The sequence below is a fragment of the Toxorhynchites rutilus genome, chromosome 3, assembly GCF_029784135.1.
Source record: "Toxorhynchites rutilus septentrionalis strain SRP chromosome 3, ASM2978413v1, whole genome shotgun sequence".
Classification (NCBI taxonomy): domain Eukaryota; kingdom Metazoa; phylum Arthropoda; class Insecta; order Diptera; family Culicidae; genus Toxorhynchites; species Toxorhynchites rutilus.
This window is the reverse complement of record NC_073746.1, coordinates 97,071,273-97,089,622: the sequence shown is the minus strand read 5'-3', so window position 1 is coordinate 97,089,622 and position 18,350 is coordinate 97,071,273. Positions and strand designations below refer to the sequence as shown.

Sequence of the window (18,350 nt, the reverse complement as noted above, 5' to 3'; positions counted from 1 at the left end):
GCATAGACCAGTGCATGTACATTGTTAGGAATTTTTGATAAGAGTGGATTCATAGCTATGATGAAAAGTGTTACTGAAATCACTGATCCCTGCGGAACACCCCGGGTGGTAAAATGCTCAGACGATAGCGTGTTACCAACTCGTACTCGGAATGACCTCTGATTTAAGAAGTCTCGTATGTAGCGCATCATTCTACCTTCTATTTATTTATTTATTTATTTATTAATATTATATTTCATCCGACAAGTATGTCTCAATGAACAAATGTGTAGTGAAACTAGCTGAACACGAAACGCTTAATTCTACTCTTAAATTCGTTAATCGTGATATTAAAATCAAACAAATGGGCAAACATCGTTGAAGCATTCCATCATTGAACGTATTGGTTCGTGGAGGGAGTAGTCTCGACGTCTGAACGGCAGGCGAAGGAAGTCAGAGCGACGGAGAGTATAACCAGCAACATTGATGGCGATTTGCGCAAGTACGTTTGGATCAACTGACATCGATGTTCGTACGGTGGCAAATTCAGCGGATCATTCCATGGCAGGAGACGTAGGGCGAATCTGACGAACCTTCCCTGAATTGATTCGATGCGAGCAGCCATAGTGCTACGATAAGGGTCCCATATTAATGAAGCGGTTTCTAGAAACGGCCGAACCAAGCACGAATACAAGGATCTCAGCGTGTAAGGATCTCGGAATTCTCTGCTCAATTTGCTCACAAATCCCAATTGACGACGAGCCTTGTCTATGATATCTTCGTAGTGGTTCCGAAATGACAGAGCTGGATCAAGGAAGACACCGAGATCTCGAATCGTTTGAACTCGACTTAACACTTCGTCCCCGACAGTGTATTCGAACGACAAGAGGTTCATCTTGCGGTGGAAGCTTATGACAGAGCATTTTGGTATGCTTAGTTGCATCCTGTTTACGCGACACCATGCAGCGAATTTATCAAGAAGTTTTTGGAGTTTACGACAATCTTCAATGCTGTTGACGTCAATGTACAGCTTTAGATCATCAGCATATACCAGGCTACAGTCGGCTCCAAGATATACGATGGCATCGTTGATGAGCAGTGAGAATAGTAGCGGTCCCAAATTGCTACCTTGAGGAACTCCGGAGCTGCTTTCAAACCAGGTTGAGGTGCAAGAGCCAATTTTGACTGCTAGTTTTCTAGCGAGGAAATATGAGCGAAGCCATTTAACGAGCCTTACAGAGAAACCAAGTTTTGCTAATTTGGCCAGAAGTATACTATGGTCAACCTTGTCGAATGCTGCTTTGAGGTCGGTGTAAATGGCGTCAATCTGTCGGCCCTCTTCAATTTTGCTAAGACAGAAGGATGTGAATTCACACAAATTTGTAGTGACACTTCTGCCAGGAAAAAATCCATGTTGGTTCGGGGAAATGTAGTGTCTCACCTGACGAAACATGTGTTCCGACATAATTATTTCAAATAGCTTTGAGCAAGCACTCAGCGATGTGATGCCCCGATAACACCGGACATCGTTTTTGTTTCCTTTTTTATGCACCGGAAACATGAACGATGCTTTCCATCGAGTCGGGAAGGTTGCAGTTCTCAGAGACAAGTTGTACAAATGAGTGAGTGGCTGCTCCAGATGTTCGAAGCATTTTTTCAGAACACACGCTGCAATTCCATCAGGTCCAGGCTGATAGGAAATTTTTAATTTCTCGACCGCTTTTCGTATCCCTTCTGATGATACTTCAGGTGTATCAGCGTCAGCGCTCCCAGCAGGAGTTAGTTCCAGAGCAGCTTCAACACTGTCAGAGGTGGGGTTGAACATCGAACTGAAGTAGGAAGCAAAAAGTTCACATTTATCCGAAGAGCTGCAAGCCAATCGTTCATCCAAATACATTGCCGAAGGTAGTGTAGACTCTTTGCGCTTAGATTTCACAAAATTCCAGAAGCTTTTTGGATTGCGTTTCAAATTTCGTTCCATAAAGACCACATGTTTACGATAGAGTTGACGGTTCAGGCTTCTATATTGACGGCTGGCAAATTGGAACGACGCTTTGTTCGTTGATGTACGATTTCTTCGGTAAATCTTATGCGCAGCGTTGCAGCGTTTATTCCTACGTCGAAGCTCAGCGTTTGACCAAGGTGGTTTCTGCGGGGGACGTAGATGTGGAACGAATAAGATGAAAGCGCGTTGAAGTATGAGAGTGAACTTCTCGACAGCATCATCCAGATTTACACACTGGATCATTGGCGACCAGTCCACTGACGATAAATATTGGCCCAATCTGTTGAAATCAGCTTTCTTGAAGTTAAGTTCTTCGACGTCAAATTCATGGTCATTGAGCTCTAGTAAAGGCTTGTCAATTTCGATTGTACATGAGAAAGGTGGATGGTGGATGTCGGTTGGAACAAGAGGATTGTCAATTTCATCAATAGTCAAGTAGTTAGTTATCTCCTCATTGACAAATAACAGATCAAGCGTATTCCCGGAGTGGTTTTTCAGGCAGTTCATCTGCCACATGTTATTGGAGCTCATGCCGTCAAGCAGAACAGAGTTGGATTGAGTAATAGATGATATTGTGAGATCCACGCAACATCTAGAATTATCGTTTCGAATCCATCGCAGTCCAGGTCTGTTGTAGTCACCGAATACAGCAACCGAATCATGCCCGGAGTGTGAGACTACTGATTCCATACAGTCGATATGGAGATTAGACAACTGCACATCCGACGCCTTATCTGGAGGAATATACACGGCACCAATGACAAGCTTACATTGTGACATGCTTAACGACACCCATACGTGCTCAATGCTGTCTACGTTAGTCGGAATTAGACTGGACGGGATGGTATCCTTCATAGCAATGAGGACACCGCCTGAACGCTTCTTAGTGCTCGTCAACGCAGTGCGGTCCCCCCGATAAACAGAATAATCGCTGCTAAACAGCATGTTAGAAGGTATAACATCATCGAGCCAGGTTTCAATTAACACGAGTACGTCATATGGCGAAGCAGTAACGGAAGTAAAAAAGTCTTCAATCTTAGTCCGCAATTCTCTTACATTCTGGTAGTAGATGGATACTCCAGAATTTCGATGGCCACGAAATTTATGACTTGTGGTGGCCATACCAGGACGATTGCTGATAGGTGACAGGAGGCTGCAAGCGATGGGCAAATCAGGAGTCATCGAGTACATAGGACCATCGTACTTGCCTTTGATGTCGAGCTGGAAGACCCTAGTACCACTCCCACACGTAGGGCCGGGATGACTGTTGAATGCTGGCGGGAGAGACTCGACTACGGCGGGGGGCAATAGGGCTTCCATAGTACTGTTTTCGATGCGTCCTAGTGTTTGATTAACCAGAGGTGATTGATGAGGTGAGACTGGTGAAAATTGAGTTGCACTGCAAGTTGGAACAATATCAGGTGATGAAGGGCTCGAACAACACGAATACTTGCCTGGAATAAATGCTTGGAAGACCCCGTCATCGTCCACAACCACAGGGCCAGAACGACTGAGATGGCAAGAATGAGCAGCAAGCGCGACTTGGTTGGGAGGATTAGAGGCTTCCATGATGCTAGAGGCAATGCGTTCTGGGATGTTTATAGCCGATATACCATTTATACTACCATGGCACCCTCTTGGCGATCTGGTGTCACTGAGTATAAGGATGAATCTGCATTCGGTGTTCGTGAGGGTTGCCAAAAATTTGCAACGGGTCTGTTATCCTTGAACTCTCTGAACAATATACCCTTAGGCCATGTTGCAGTCGAGAGAGCCTTAGCTTTTAGGTCGGAACTGATTCCAAGCTTAAACGAGATGAATGACATACTGCTAACATCTTTTCCCTTGGCGACGAGCCTATGTTCCATTTAGTAATTGTATCGAGGACCGTGTTTCTGTCAATGGTATCGAAGGATTTCGACACGTCGATTGAGAGAAGTTCTGAGTGTTTTTTCTCTCGAAACGGAGCGTCTAGAAGCTCCTCTAAATCTGCTAAGTAGACTTCGGTTCCTAGATCCTCTCTGAAAGCGTACTGTCTTGGGTCGAGGAGTTTACGTTCTTCGAGTGTGCACATAAGTCTGGTGTTCACCATTCTCTCTAAAGTCTTACCTAGACAACTTAGCAGAGAAATCGGACGATAGCCTTTTGGATCTCTTGCTATGCCTGGTTTTGGGATCGGTACTACAGTCGCTTGTTTCCATGCTTTTGGTATGCATCCGTTTTGCCAAACCGCATTGAGTGTTCTCAGCAGAGCCGAGTAACCAGTCTCCGGTAGATGTTTCAGCAGTGGGTATCCTAATTCGTCGGGGCCCGTAGACCTACCTTTTTCGAAGTGCTCTGTGCAGTTCCCCCAACGAGAAGTCATTATTATAATTTGTTGAGCGTTTTATAAGGCTCGATCGAAGTTCAGTGGAAGAAGTATAAGGTTCTTCTTTTCGTTCTTCCCCCTGTCGTTTAGCTCTCATAGTTGTCGATAAAATCGTGCTACACGCTCCTGAATTCGTTGTACAGGTGGGGATGCAGGTTGTCCCTTCTCCCCCTTGCTGTCTTTCTTCCTGAATACTGTTCATCTCATTGTTGGAGTTAGAGATTTGCCAATAGTGTTTAGCAAGTATCTCGGCTAAAACAGTCGGGTCATCTGTGTTTGTGTTGCTGCCAGGGAGTAGAAACCTCATTGTCCTGTTTTTTCCCTGGAGTGCATTTACTCTCCGCTTGGGTGGTGGAGTTTGGATGTATTCCTTCTACGAAATTTGTCCAGCTTTCTTGCTTGGCTTTGATTATTGCAGATCTGGCACTATACCTTTTTGTTCGAAAATCTGTAAGGGCTTCTGCATATAGTGGGTCGTTTTTGTTGAGTTTTCGAAGAGTTCTGAGTGCTTTTCGTCTGTTTTTGATTACTGTCGCCACCTCGTTGTTCCACCACGGCACATATCGTCTACCTTGAATTCCAGAGGAAAGTGGAATGTTACTCATTGCTGCGTCGATTATTATGTTAGTAAGGGTCTCTGAAAGTATACTGTATCCTCTCTTATTCTTGATTCTATGGATCTGTGATAATCTATCCAGTCAGCGTTAGCATATTTCCATTTTCTTCTGCTAGTCGAAGGTGTGTGACATGTGACAGAGTGCAATGTTATAGGAAAGTGATCGCTGCCATGGAGGTCTATCATAGTGTTCCACTGAAGGTTATCTGAAGGTTATCTCTGGCTGAAGACAGCGTGAGATCTACTACGCTTTCACTACCGTTTCCAAGGTTTTAGTATGTACTATTTTCCCCGTTAAGAAGATTGAGATTGAAATTTTCTATAGTTTTGATCACCGTCCTGCCTCTTTGATCGGTTGTTGGATTTCCCCAAATGTCAGCATGGGCATTTCGCTCTTTAATAATCAGATTTGAAAAAAGGAACATTACATCAAATCCCTACCACCATTACGTTCAAGCTATGGAAGCCCTTCCTATTATAATATAGGTGTTGATCATTAGTTGGAGAAATAATCCTCACGTGAGTTCTGTCCCCGCATCCAATAATCCCTGGGAATCCCGTTTTTTCGTAGAACCCTCGCTTTATGGCATCTTTTTCAGTATTATCGACTGGAAATTTGATCGCAACAGGACAAAGATTGTTTTCCAATATTGAGAGAACTTCACTCAATGCCTTGGACAATGTGGGCTGGGCCATTCCAACGAACATGTCTTTTCCAACACCTTTTTGATAGGTTCCTTCAGCAAAAAAACGGAGCGCTGCGGCGAGCTTCACAACTGGGGTAAGCGATGCAGATCCCACGCATGGTCGTTTTTTGGTTTCCACCAATTTCAATAAATCGATGAAGAGGCTCTTTCGAACTCTAAAGTATTTGATAAACCTTTAATTATCACAATAAATAAATAAGGATAAGTACTACTCACTAAAAATGCATAAACTTAGGCTTAACAATCATTATGGTGATTCTCACATATTATTCGGAACGCTTAATGGATTGGAACGATCTCTCACATGCCGAAGAACTGATGCGTATTCCGGACAGTCTTCCTCGCTATCTGAACTGAATCATAATTCGCTCATTTTCGAAGCAGATTCTACAGAGTAATTTTGAATTTATTAACACCACTAGCCCAGCTATAGCCAATCTTAATATTGAAAACATAAACAAGTGGGTAACATCAGACTAAAGGGTATTTGCAGAAATGTTTAGTATTTGGAATGTTGAATTTGAATCATATAATTTAATGATATTATTAATGTTAAAGTTTTAGCCTAATTTTTGTATCGTAAGTCTTAGCCAGAACCTTTCCTGAATAATCAAAAAAGTTAATTTAAAATTTTCCTTTTCGGAATGATAGTGAATTATTACTTCATGCATTGGCCCTTTCGAAAAAGATAAATGTTTTGACGTTTCTCGTTTCTCTCGTAGTGAAATATTTTCCAGCTGTGGTTCATCTCTTTGTCGCCATCGAATGAACCCGTCGCATCACCATCGGAAGAGTCTCAGAATACCGCGAGAATTATCATATGACACCGAGGCGATGAAACTCACCTATAGGGGAAAAGGGGGGAATTTGGACCACCTAAGAAAATCGCCTAATATTTCCAAACCAATACGGTCTAAATCAAAAATGTCACATTGTATACTGAGCTACACTTGTTTTCTCTCAATACATAATGTTTAATCATTATATAAAGCTTCAATCTACCAAATATATCATAAAAAATAGATGATTTTTGGACATTAAAATTTGATGCGGGCTGATTTGGACCGTCTGTGGGGTGATTTGCTCCAGTGTGTGTTTTATCGAAAAAAAACATACTTATGTTTATGTAAAGTATTTTGGGATAATGTTACAATCAGTAACAATGTTTTGAGATCGATACCAGGTCTCTTGGCCAGATTCCAGACCAAAAAAATTGGATTGAGACCATCTTGAATTCTGCATGAATCTTTTCACTGTTGGTCGAGCATTTTCGAACACTTTTGATGCATGGTCAAAGAAAATCCGTTCTCGATGGCCTGCGTTACTCTTTCAAGTTCCTCCTTCTTCCAACGTTGTCTGCCCATCCTCTTTTTGTAATTCAGCGGCATCTGGAATCAATTAGACCAAACAAAAGTCCAATTCACCCCACAGAAACGTGTCCGTGTCACACAACATGCAAAAATTAAAATCCAATTAATTTCATTTATTGTTATCAAACTTACAGTTTCGCTACGTCAAATCGTTCCTCTTCTGTAGGCGAACAGAACTTTACTGCACAATACACGAAAAGTTTGTTTAATTAGCGGGAAAAACCTTAAAACCACTCTCGGAAAACTCACATTTTTTGACGATGAAAGTGCTTGCTGAATTCTGCTCCGGGATCGGATAGAATTAAGTTCAACTTGCTGAAAAACCTCCCTGATGTGGCGAAACATCGCTTGTTGAATTTATTCAATCGGTTCCTGGAGCATAATATTGTTCCAGATGATTGGAGACAAGTACGAGTTATAGCTATTCAAAAATCCGGAAAACGCGCGTCCGACTTCAATTCGTACCGCCCAATAGCAATGCTGTCTTGTATACGGGAATTGTTGGAGAAAATGATCTTGTTTTGCCTTGATCGATGGGTTGAAACGAATGGCCTACTCTCAGATACACAATATGGGTTCCGCAGGGGCAAGGGGACGAATGATTGTCTTGCGTTGCTTTCTTCAGAAATTCAAATGGCTTACGCCGAAAAAAAAACAAATGGCTTCAGTATTCTTGGACATAAAGGGGGCATTTGATTCAGTTTCAATAGAGGTTTTGTCAGACAAATTACACTCTCGGGGTCTGCCGCCTCTATTGAATAATATGTTATATAACTTCCTTTGTGAGAAACATTTGAACTTTTCTCACAGAGATTCGGCAGTAAGTCGGGTCTCTTACATGGGCCTCCCTCAGGGCTCATGTTTAAGCCCCCTTTTGTACAACTTCTATGTAAGCGACATCGACAATTGCCTTACACAAAATTGTAGCCTAAGACAACTTGCATATGATGGAGTGGTGTCTGTCGTAGGATCAAACGAATCCGACCTGCAAGGACCCTTACAAGATACCTTGAACAATTTTTCAACCTGGGCCATTGGGCTAGGGATCGAATTCTCCACGGAGAAAACAGAGATGGTGGTTTTTCTAGGAAGCATAGACCAGCAAAACCAAAGCTTCAACTTTTGGGTAAACCGATCACTCATGCTATGTCATTCAAGTATCTTGGGGTCTGGTTCGACTCCAAATGTACTTGGGGGGCCCATATTAGGTATCTGAGTAAAAATGTCACCAAAGAATAAACTTTCTCCGTACAATTACCGGCACCTGGTGGGGAGCCCATCCCGAAGATCTTATAATGTTGTATCGAACAACTATTCTCTCAGTGATGGAGTATGGCAGTTTCTGTTTTCAATCAGCTGCCAAAACACATTAAACATTAAACTCGAGCGAATTCAGTATCTTTGTTTCCGTATTGCGTTGGGATGTATGCCCTCAACGCATACCATGAGTCTCGAGGTTTTGGCAGGCGTAATCCCACTAATAGATCGCTTCAATTTATTATCTCTTCGGTTCCTCTTCCGGTGTAAGGTTGTGAACCCATTGGTGATCGGAAATTTTGAGCAATTGATCGAGCTAAATTTTCATTCTGAATTCATGAGTTCATATCATGAATTCACCTCTATGCAGGTTGTTCCTTCTTCGTATATTCCCAACCGTGTTTGTTTTCCTGACTACATCAATTCCTCTGTACATTTCGATCTGTTCATGAAGGAGAAAATCCATGAAAATCCGGATTATCTTAGATTGGGGTTCGTTCCTACGATCTTCAATGCAAAGTATGGGCGTATCAATTGTGATAATATGTACTTTACTGATGGGTCCTCTATGAATGAGTCCACAGGATTTGGAGTGTTCAACGTATTTTTTAGCACCTCACACAGTCTTCAGAATCCTTGCTCGATATATATTGCTGAATTGGCAGCTATATACTGGGCGCTGGACAGCGTCGCCTCACGACCTGTTGAACACTATTACATTGTAGCGGATAGTCTTAGCTCTGTCGAAGCTATCCGTTCAGTGAGGCCGGAAAAGCATTCGCCGTACTTCCTTGAGAGAATACGAGAAATTTTGAGTGCTTTATCCAGACGCTGTTATGTCATTACCTTTATCTGGGTCCCTTCACATTGCTATTGCAAAAACAAATCCTTCCACTTTAAATGGCCCACCCTGTATATGACACACGTGCCAAAGATGATGCTGGGTATAATATTAATAAACAAGCTATCATTCTATTTCGATGATTTCTATTCCGAATTCCGGTGTGCTAAATTTAATCTAAATTTCCTTATCAGCTTCTAGAGCATCTTGAATAACATCCCTGTTCGAGCCAGCTGGTGAGACTTTAGGACATAAGCTTAATTTAACAAATTTCTTTCGAACCATACGTTGTCTTTTTCTGCTCACCATGATCTAAATTAAAACTGTCTCGATTTTCAATAAATGTTATCAGATATGTTAATCTTGTTCAAGGTCACGTGTGCTAGCATCTTCAGTGAGCACCCATTAGCTTTCCATAACGGCGGTAGCATCTTCATCATTTCAATAAGCATAAAATCGAACGAACATAAATTCGGACAAACCGGTTGGATGACCGCGTTTAGGAAGTAGATAAATCAAAACAAAAACAAGACCCACATCATCCCCCGAATCGCGACAATGACATTGAATGTGGTATAGTTTATGGTTGTGATTATTGTTTCGGGTGGCCTTCGAATGCCGATCAATGTTACGAGCATTTTGTAACATTTGAAGCGTTAAGATGAGCACGAGTCTGAGGAAGATATGGGTAGGGTTTTTTTTAGCGGTATAAATGATGTACGGCAACGATTCCTTCAGTTGGCAGGGATACTCGGTGCCACAAAGATGTTCATGTACAATTCTCAACTGGTGGAAAGAATTTCATACAGCTACCATTATGGTATAAGTAGTTTGAAGTCAGGCGTCTCCTGCTTGGGAAGAACATTGGAATGAGACCGTCCAGTAGACGGGCGATAGTCCTTTGGGTAATCGGTAAGTGTGATGGATTTAAAATTTCACGGATTTTTGATGTTATAACTATTCATTATTTGCAGGCTCAACTGAAGAACATTGTGGCGGTCCATGGCTGTGTGATTGGTCGTTTCCATAAAATAATGATGGATATAATAGTTTGAAATGCGATTCGCGCTTAGGTTATAACGGTTTGTCAACTCTAGTCTATTCGAGACAAACTTTGGCTGTCAGGAAATTTCGTATTTGGTGATATCAGTTGTAACCATACTGTATATAATAATACTATTTTTTTATCTGTGCAATCTGAATCGTTCTGCGATGGTTGAAGTTCTATTTTATAGTGTCAAAAATTCATAATAAACAAAATGGTTGTGCTGTAGGATGAACCTGCTGAAATTAACATCAATATTTGTTTAATTGTGAACCAGTACCCTGAGAGTATTCACACGTATTTCTTTCTGGAATTCTGAATTCTTGCATTATTTCGAAATTTGTGTAAAATGCATGATTATATAATTCTAAACTAAATACAAAGAGGCAACCATAATTTTCGATGTTATAATTTACTTCAATATGTAATTAGCAAGATCAAGGAAAGGTTTTACGTTTTTTTTTTCGGATTATCTAAACGAAACATGTCTGACAACTTAAACTTAATTCGAACAAAATTTCAAACTAATCTGTCTATGAAAACTTCTCACAAGTTAACAGAATCGTATCCTCTACCACACGTTACATGTATAATACATAATTCGAAAAATGGTTTTCGCTCTGATAGTAATTCGGCGAATTCTTAAAAGTAAGTTCTTACAAGTGATCAATGTTTACAAAAAAGTTTAAAATCTGTGATCATGTCGTCTTTTTCACGACCATTTTCGAAAACCCCAACCTTAAACTTGAGCTTGGGAACATTGTGCGCTCCGCGGGATGCCTTCCGCGATTGATCTAAACCAGAAAAATTGCACAAGGATCAAATTGAATGGCACTTGGGACTAGCAAACCATTTCATTGATGCAATGTTCGATGATTCAAACCTTGAACAGCCAATAACATCGCCGCCTACACTTATTCTCGGATGAGACGTTGGACTGATCAGTCGATTATACCAACAGCTCTTGTAAAATTTCCCTGAATTGTATACGGCTTTGCCGTTGTAGTTCAGAGCGTGTGTGATAACGGAATCTATTGTAAAATAGATAATATGGAATCAATGTACGAAAGAACACACTGAAACTGTGTATTGAATCCGGTGCTGAATTTCCCTCGCAATTTTTGAAATTTTTGAAATTGAAATTGAATTGTGATCTAATATGAATATATTCTAGAATTGTCAACGCACCTAATACGACTTTTGCCATACTCATATACAATTTATTACAGACATAGAAAAAAAAACAAATGGCGCAAAATATTTTCGTAAAATGTTTGTTTTAGTCTCACGAATCGCCGTGTTTATATATGAGTATTCATATTTGTAGAAATAATAATTATTAAATTTACTTGTGTTGGGAGTGGAATATAAATGTTTAAAATGGCACAGATTGATGTTTGGTGAAAACTGATCCGATGTGGGTTCGAACTCCGGTCGTCTGTATTATCGTTTTGCTGCATGTTTCATTAGAAGCATGTTTCATCGAACATCAGCAATTTCGAGTGCTGATATTCAGTAGTCCATTTTTGTAAATCCATAAAAAATCTATCTCCTGTAATAGATTGAAATTAAACACATTTTATGAAATCATTAAAGATTAAAAATAAATTACCATCATCAATGAAGTCGTTGAATTGCTCTATTCCTGCAATCAAATCAAAATCCAAATTGTTTTGTTTTGGTGATTCATTCAACATTCCATTTTCATCTGTTAATTGGTTATGAGTTTCGCTCATATTTGATTCGATCCGTTTAGCTTCTCTCCAGAGGTTGCGATGTTCTGTGGGTAATCGACTATAAAAGCCACTTTTTTTAAATTTAATTATTTTATTCTTCCGTATGTGTTCAAACATTGAAACTTGTCAATGTTAAAGCATTTCATTGTCATTTCAAAATGATGTAATATGTTCTTTATTACGATCTAATATGATTTACTGTTTCATGATTTTCTTCAGCACACAACACGATTTACTGCAGTACTGAATCGATTTAAATTATACGTTTATACGACATACAAACTGAATCAGCGTATATACGCATATGATGTGGATTAAATATTTTTTATGACAATGGACATCATAAAACTGATGTTTATTATACCGATTTCAAATATACACGATACATAATTTGATTGGCGATTATGATTTATGCTGATTTCTTGTAAGACTTAGCACGTGCAAAATTATACGATCTAATGTTTGCTGGGAAATAACTGGTACTACAACATTGTCGAACTATGTTTACCTCTATCTATAATAGATTTTTTATTTCATCGACAATTTTGGTCACCCTTTTTTTGATAACCTAAAAATGAGCGCTTTATCATATATAACAAATTTGTCGAAGACAGTTTTTGTCTAGGGAATAACGGTCGAGCTCTAAATGCTAATTTCCACTTAAATGCATCTCCACCTTGTGCATTGTTGAACCGTAAAATTTAACAATATCAATAATATAATATTGGGTTGGGGAAAAAGAAGCGTCGTATATTGTCAATATATGGCAACACTTTAACATATCTTGTGTTGTACTTATCGCATCGGGTCATACTATGCGGCTATTTAAAGACGACAATCTGCGCTACAAGTGTCATTTTGACAGTGTTCTTCTTCTTCTTGAATGGCGTTAACGTTCCCTGTGGAACTTTTGCCGTCTCAACGTATGCATTAATTAGCGTCATTTATTAATACTTAGTTGAGATTTCTTAAGCCAAATAACACGCCTTGAATGTATTCCGAGGGGCAAGCTCTTGAATACGCGTGACCACAGTGCAAGTCGAAGGAAATTTCTTTGACGAAAAATCCTCCGGCCAGAACGGGAATCGAACCCGAACACCCGGCATGACAGTGTGAGACGCTAACCACTCGGCCACGGGTGCACTTCAAGTGTTGTGATTGTGTTTTTCAGTCACAAGTTATAGCGCGTCAAAGATTGAGTCCACCAAGCAAGAAATTCGCCATATTTTCCGTTTTTACTACTTGCGAGGTAAAACTGCAACGAAGGCGGCCGAAAAAAATCGTGTAGTTTATGGACCCTATACTGTAACTAGTGATCCCCGATAATCGTTCGATTAATCGATTAATCGAATACTTCCTATAGAAATCGATTATTAATCGAACGAATACTGCACGACCAATAATCGAAGCGAACGAATAATTTACGTTGATTAATCGATCCAAACGCAGAGAGAAAAAAACCTACGGCCGCTGCAGTTTTATCCTGAAAATCAATCATTATCTTTGGCGCTCCCTTAAGTTCGTAAACGAAGCTCAATGCCGTTAACGCGAATTGAGCTTCGTTTACGACTTTAGGGGAGCGTAAAAGATAATAATTGATTTTCAGGCGGAATGAACACTTTTTTGATTACATATGGCTTTCTAGCAAATGAGAAATATTAGTCAAACTAATTATTTCTCTCAGTGTTGCGATTAATCGATTAATCGATTATTTGGGGCGATTAATCGTATCGAATAACCAACTGCTGAATACTATTCGATTAGCTGATGAACGATTAATTTAAAAAATCGGGGATCACTAACTGTAACGATTCGCACAGCAAAGCGTTGGTTTGATCGATTTCGTTTTGGTGTAGTGGCTGTGGAAGATACACCCCGTACTGGTAGGCCAATCGTCGTGGAAACCGATAAAATCGTTGAAATCATCCAAGTATACCGGCATGTGAGCACTCGCTCGATTGGCCAGGAACTGGGTATAGACCATAAAACCGTTTGGAATTATTTGCAGAAGATTGGATTCCAAAAAAAAGCTGGATGTATGGATGCCACACGAGTTGACGCAAAAAAATCTTTAGACCGAATCAACGCCTGCGATGTACTGCTGAAACGGAACGAACTCGACCCATTTTTGAAGAAGATGGTGACTGGTGATGAACAGTGGATCACGTACGACAACCTAAAGCGAAAAAAGTCGTGGTCGAAGCGCGGTGAGCCGACCCAAACTATCGCCAAGCCCGGATTGACGGCCAGGAAGGTTTTGCTGTGTGTTTGGTGGGATTGGAAGGGAATCATCCACTATGAGCTGCTCAACTATGGCCAGACCCTCAACTCGGTTATCTACTGTGAGCAGCTTGACCGTTTGAAGCAGGCGATTGACCAGAAGCGGCCAGGAATGATCAATAGGAATGGTGTTGTTTTCCACCAGGACAACGCTCGGCCTCACACATCTTTTATGACCCGCCAGAAGCTACGGGAGCTAGGATGGGATGTCCTATTGCACCCACCGTATAGTCCGAACCTGGCTCCAAGTGATTATCATCTCTTCCGGTCCATGCAAAACGCTCTTGATGATACTTAGTTGGCCTCAAAAGAGGATCGCGAAAACTGGCTGTCTGAGTTTTTTTTGCAAATAAGGAGAGGATAATGAAGTTGCCTTCTAAATGGCAACAAGTTTGCGAACAAAACGGCGCATATTTGACTCAAATTGGATAATTTCAAGTATGTTAAACAAAGCGTCAAATTTCGATCAGAAATACGAAATTTCTTTTTCCCCAACCCTATATTATCCCAATTTACTTTACATAAACATAAGAATGTTTTATTTTTCGATAAAATACACACTGGATTAAATCACCCCACAGACAGTCCCAATCACCCCGCATCAAATTTTGATGTCCAAAAATCATCTCTTTTATTTTATGATAATTTTGGTAATTTGAAGCTTAATATAATGATTAAACATTATTGATTGAGTGAAAACAAGTGTAGGTCAGTGTTCATTGTGACATTTTTTTCTCTTTATACCGTATTTGTTTGGAGATATTAGGCTGTTTGCTTAGGGGGTACAAATTGCCCCTTACTTACCTTACATTCTTTGTCATCAAGGACGAGGAAACTGTATAGGAAAAGTTCGGATACGACGGACTGTGGGAATAAATTTTTTTTATTCGTTTTGATGCATATATTTTTCGTTTATTGAACATAAAAGAAGAATTTAAATTTTGATTCATCCCCTTAAAGTCAGAAAACACCTTGCTCACATGAAAAAACAATTGTTTTCCAGAATCTTCCAGAAAGTGATAGAAGATCATATTGTTAACAATGACAGAGTTATAGAACTTTTATTTTGATTCGGAGTCTGTTGACTCAAACTGACTCCACACTAAAAAGTATGCTGCGTAAGCCAATTCCCAATGACCCCATTGTTCTTTTGATAGCCACTTAAACTCCAGCTTAACGTTCAAAGGATACCTTTTTTCTTGAAACAAATTAAAAAAAAAATATTTCTAAACTGTATATAATCGAGTCCGACCTGTAGTTACACTTTGAATTCCATATTAATGTTAACTAGAACCAGAGTAGCAAAATCTCACACTTATTTTACTGACAGCACAAGATATTGAGACAACATCAAATTCAATCACCAATGCCCCTACAGTTCATGACAAGTGAACCGAACTTAATTACATGCAACCGACACTCCGTCACGTGGAACATTTGGTTTTTGCATTATTCCCCACACTCATTCGTTTCACTGTCTCACTGAGATTGAACACCCGAAATATTCATACGCATCTTCGATCAGCTGACAGTGGAAGGGAACAAATATCCATCCAGAGAAATATCATCTCACTGACACCGCGTCAGACATGTTCTTTCGAAATTTTGCATCCTTGACTAGAACACTTCTTTCCTGATTATTCCATGTTACTTGAACCTCTCTTCAACATTAATGAACTATTAGATGTGAGAAAGGTGAAGAAAACCAGAACATCATAATTGATCCTGTGCGCGGATGTAATTCATGCAGTCAAGATGTTAAGCATTTTGTTTGATGCCTCTCGTCTACAAAAGGAAATTTAATCGCCAAACGTAAAAATCACTTGACAGGATTCGGAGATGTGAGATAAGCAAGTTCTGTGGTTTGTTCATTACATGAATTTCTAGATGGATTAATCCAGTTTTACAACATTTATCGAACACTCGAAATGATTTCATTCGTGATGAACGAAATTATTCCTCTCGTAAGCGAAATACATCTACGGTTCGTATATCATATTATCTGTTCGTCTTACCCCAACCATATGTCTGTTTTATCACTGTACACATCCTTCATTAACTGTTTCTTATGTACTTATGCAGTCTAATAACTGCTTCTTGTTCGAGGTCATACATCAAACGTCAAACAAAAACATTTGTTTTCATAAAAATAGTCATAATTTTGTTACATGATTTTTTTTTTGACAGATGGCAGATCAGATGTTGCAAACGTTGCACAAAAATGTATTTTGCAATGTTTACTACTGGAATGAAAACAGACCGGAAAGTAGAACATTTTTTGCGGATAAAACGGATATATGGTTGAGGTATGAAGAACAGGTAGTGTTATATACGAATGTTTATTGCATGCGAGAGGAATAATTTCATTCAACTAGGGTATGGAATCATTTCGAATGTTCATTAAATGTTGGAAAATTTAAATAATCCATTCAGAAATAAGCCTTTGATTTAGGGACACTGCTGGTTGAGAGCTGACTGAGAACATCAATTGAAGTAATGCGAGCAAACGATTATTGTAAAAAAAGCAAAAGAAAAATTTCCTTCCATCGTCAAACCATATTGACATCCACAATTCAAGTAACTATTTATTTACAACTCCATCCACAAAAAAAATTGCAGAAAGTGAACTATATTCCTACTTAAGCTCTTGGCAGATGGGCAGCTTCTGGCTGGAATCCGTTCTCATCGGCAATGTAGTTCACGGTGTAGACCTGACCGTCATCACCGGTGTACGAGTACGATCCACGAACGACAATGGCGGCATTATCGTTTCCCAAATTTCTCAGCTCAGCCTGTTCGATGGTACGGATTCCGTTGCTGGTTTCGACTTCCACGTTGTATCCGCTGATGCCCTGGTGGTCGTTGGTGTACTTAACAATTTGGGCGCCACGCTCGTCAATGGGTCCGGCCAGGGCGACGGCAACGACGGCGAGGAATGCGATCAGGAATTTCATCTTGAGTTTTTGGTTTTTTGGTTGGCAACGGAATGATCGTGTGTGCTCTTAACCTGCTTCGAAAACTGAGTGTGGACCATATTCGCGACGTGCCAGCATTTATACATCGATGGATCGATTATGCTTGTGGGGGCGATCTTCTTCGCGTGAGGTGGGCGCGTGTTGGACGTTGATCCGAAGGAATTGATACAGATTATCAAATGAGACGGCGCTCAAGGCTGCCCAAGGAAGAAGCTCATCTCGTGCGGGTATAAATGTCAAGGTGATACGTACGAGGAAGGAAACATTCTTATGCAAATTCATCTGCCGAAAACAAGATTTATCGGGTGGAATGTTGGCTGCATTTGAATTGCAATCAGCATTTTGCCTGACGACACGAGCCACCGCTTCGGTGTATTTACATAAATAGCGTGGTGTGGCGGTGAGAGAATCTGTTATCATTCAAAGGTGGATACCGATATAGCACAGAAGTTAACAAACTTCGAGCTAATCAGCTAGCAACAAATCAGTAACGTTCAAGCACTACATTTGCATAGTTGTTACAATCACAAATATCATCTTTGAAGAATAATGTATCTCGTCTTGAAAATACAACTCAATCAACGTAGCAATCATGAGTACACAAATCAATAAACTTTTTTGTTATGCGTTGGCGCCAGTTTAATATTCATATATGATTCTATTAATATTTGAAGCGTGTTGGCATTCTGGATGCTTTTTAATGTGGAGAGCCGTAAATTAAGATTATTCGAAAAATTCAATACAACAGAACAATAGAACAATAGAACAGAGTGCGAACTCGAAATTTTTAGGTGATTTTAGAAATGCGGTAACTTAGGCGTCGTGCACAAATTAACCCGCCGCCCCCCCTATATAACAAAAAGTAACGCAACCCCCTTCCCTCTTATGTTACGTAACGCTGATGTTTACACAAATTCAAAGTCGTTCGTTCAACATATAAAAACTAGGTCGGCCCAGGTCGGAATAAAATGTTCTAACGGAAGTTCCTTATACACGAAAACCTCTTTTTCCGTTTTTATTTGTGCAATTTTTTTGTGCAACTTTTTTGACCGTTTTTTTTGTGCGGTATGAAAAAAGAAGAATATTTGACGAAGTTATTGTCCATTTTGTTTTTTTCGATGGTTTATATGCAATTCAGTGCGAAAAAAGCACATTTGCGTCTAAATTATCC

At 40.0% G+C, this 18,350-nt stretch overlaps 1 protein-coding gene across 1 annotated transcript; it reads right to left on the bottom strand.

The window, feature by feature from the left end:
* Positions 1-16,842: 16,842 nt before the first annotated feature.
* Positions 16,843-17,210, bottom strand: LOC129779164 (endocuticle structural glycoprotein SgAbd-5-like). The gene has a single exon (XM_055786452.1). The coding sequence runs from the start codon at positions 17,156-17,158 to the stop codon at positions 16,844-16,846; it is 315 nt and encodes a 104-aa protein (XP_055642427.1). The 5' UTR covers positions 17,159-17,210; the 3' UTR covers position 16,843.
* Between the last annotated feature and the right edge of the window lie 1,140 nt (positions 17,211-18,350).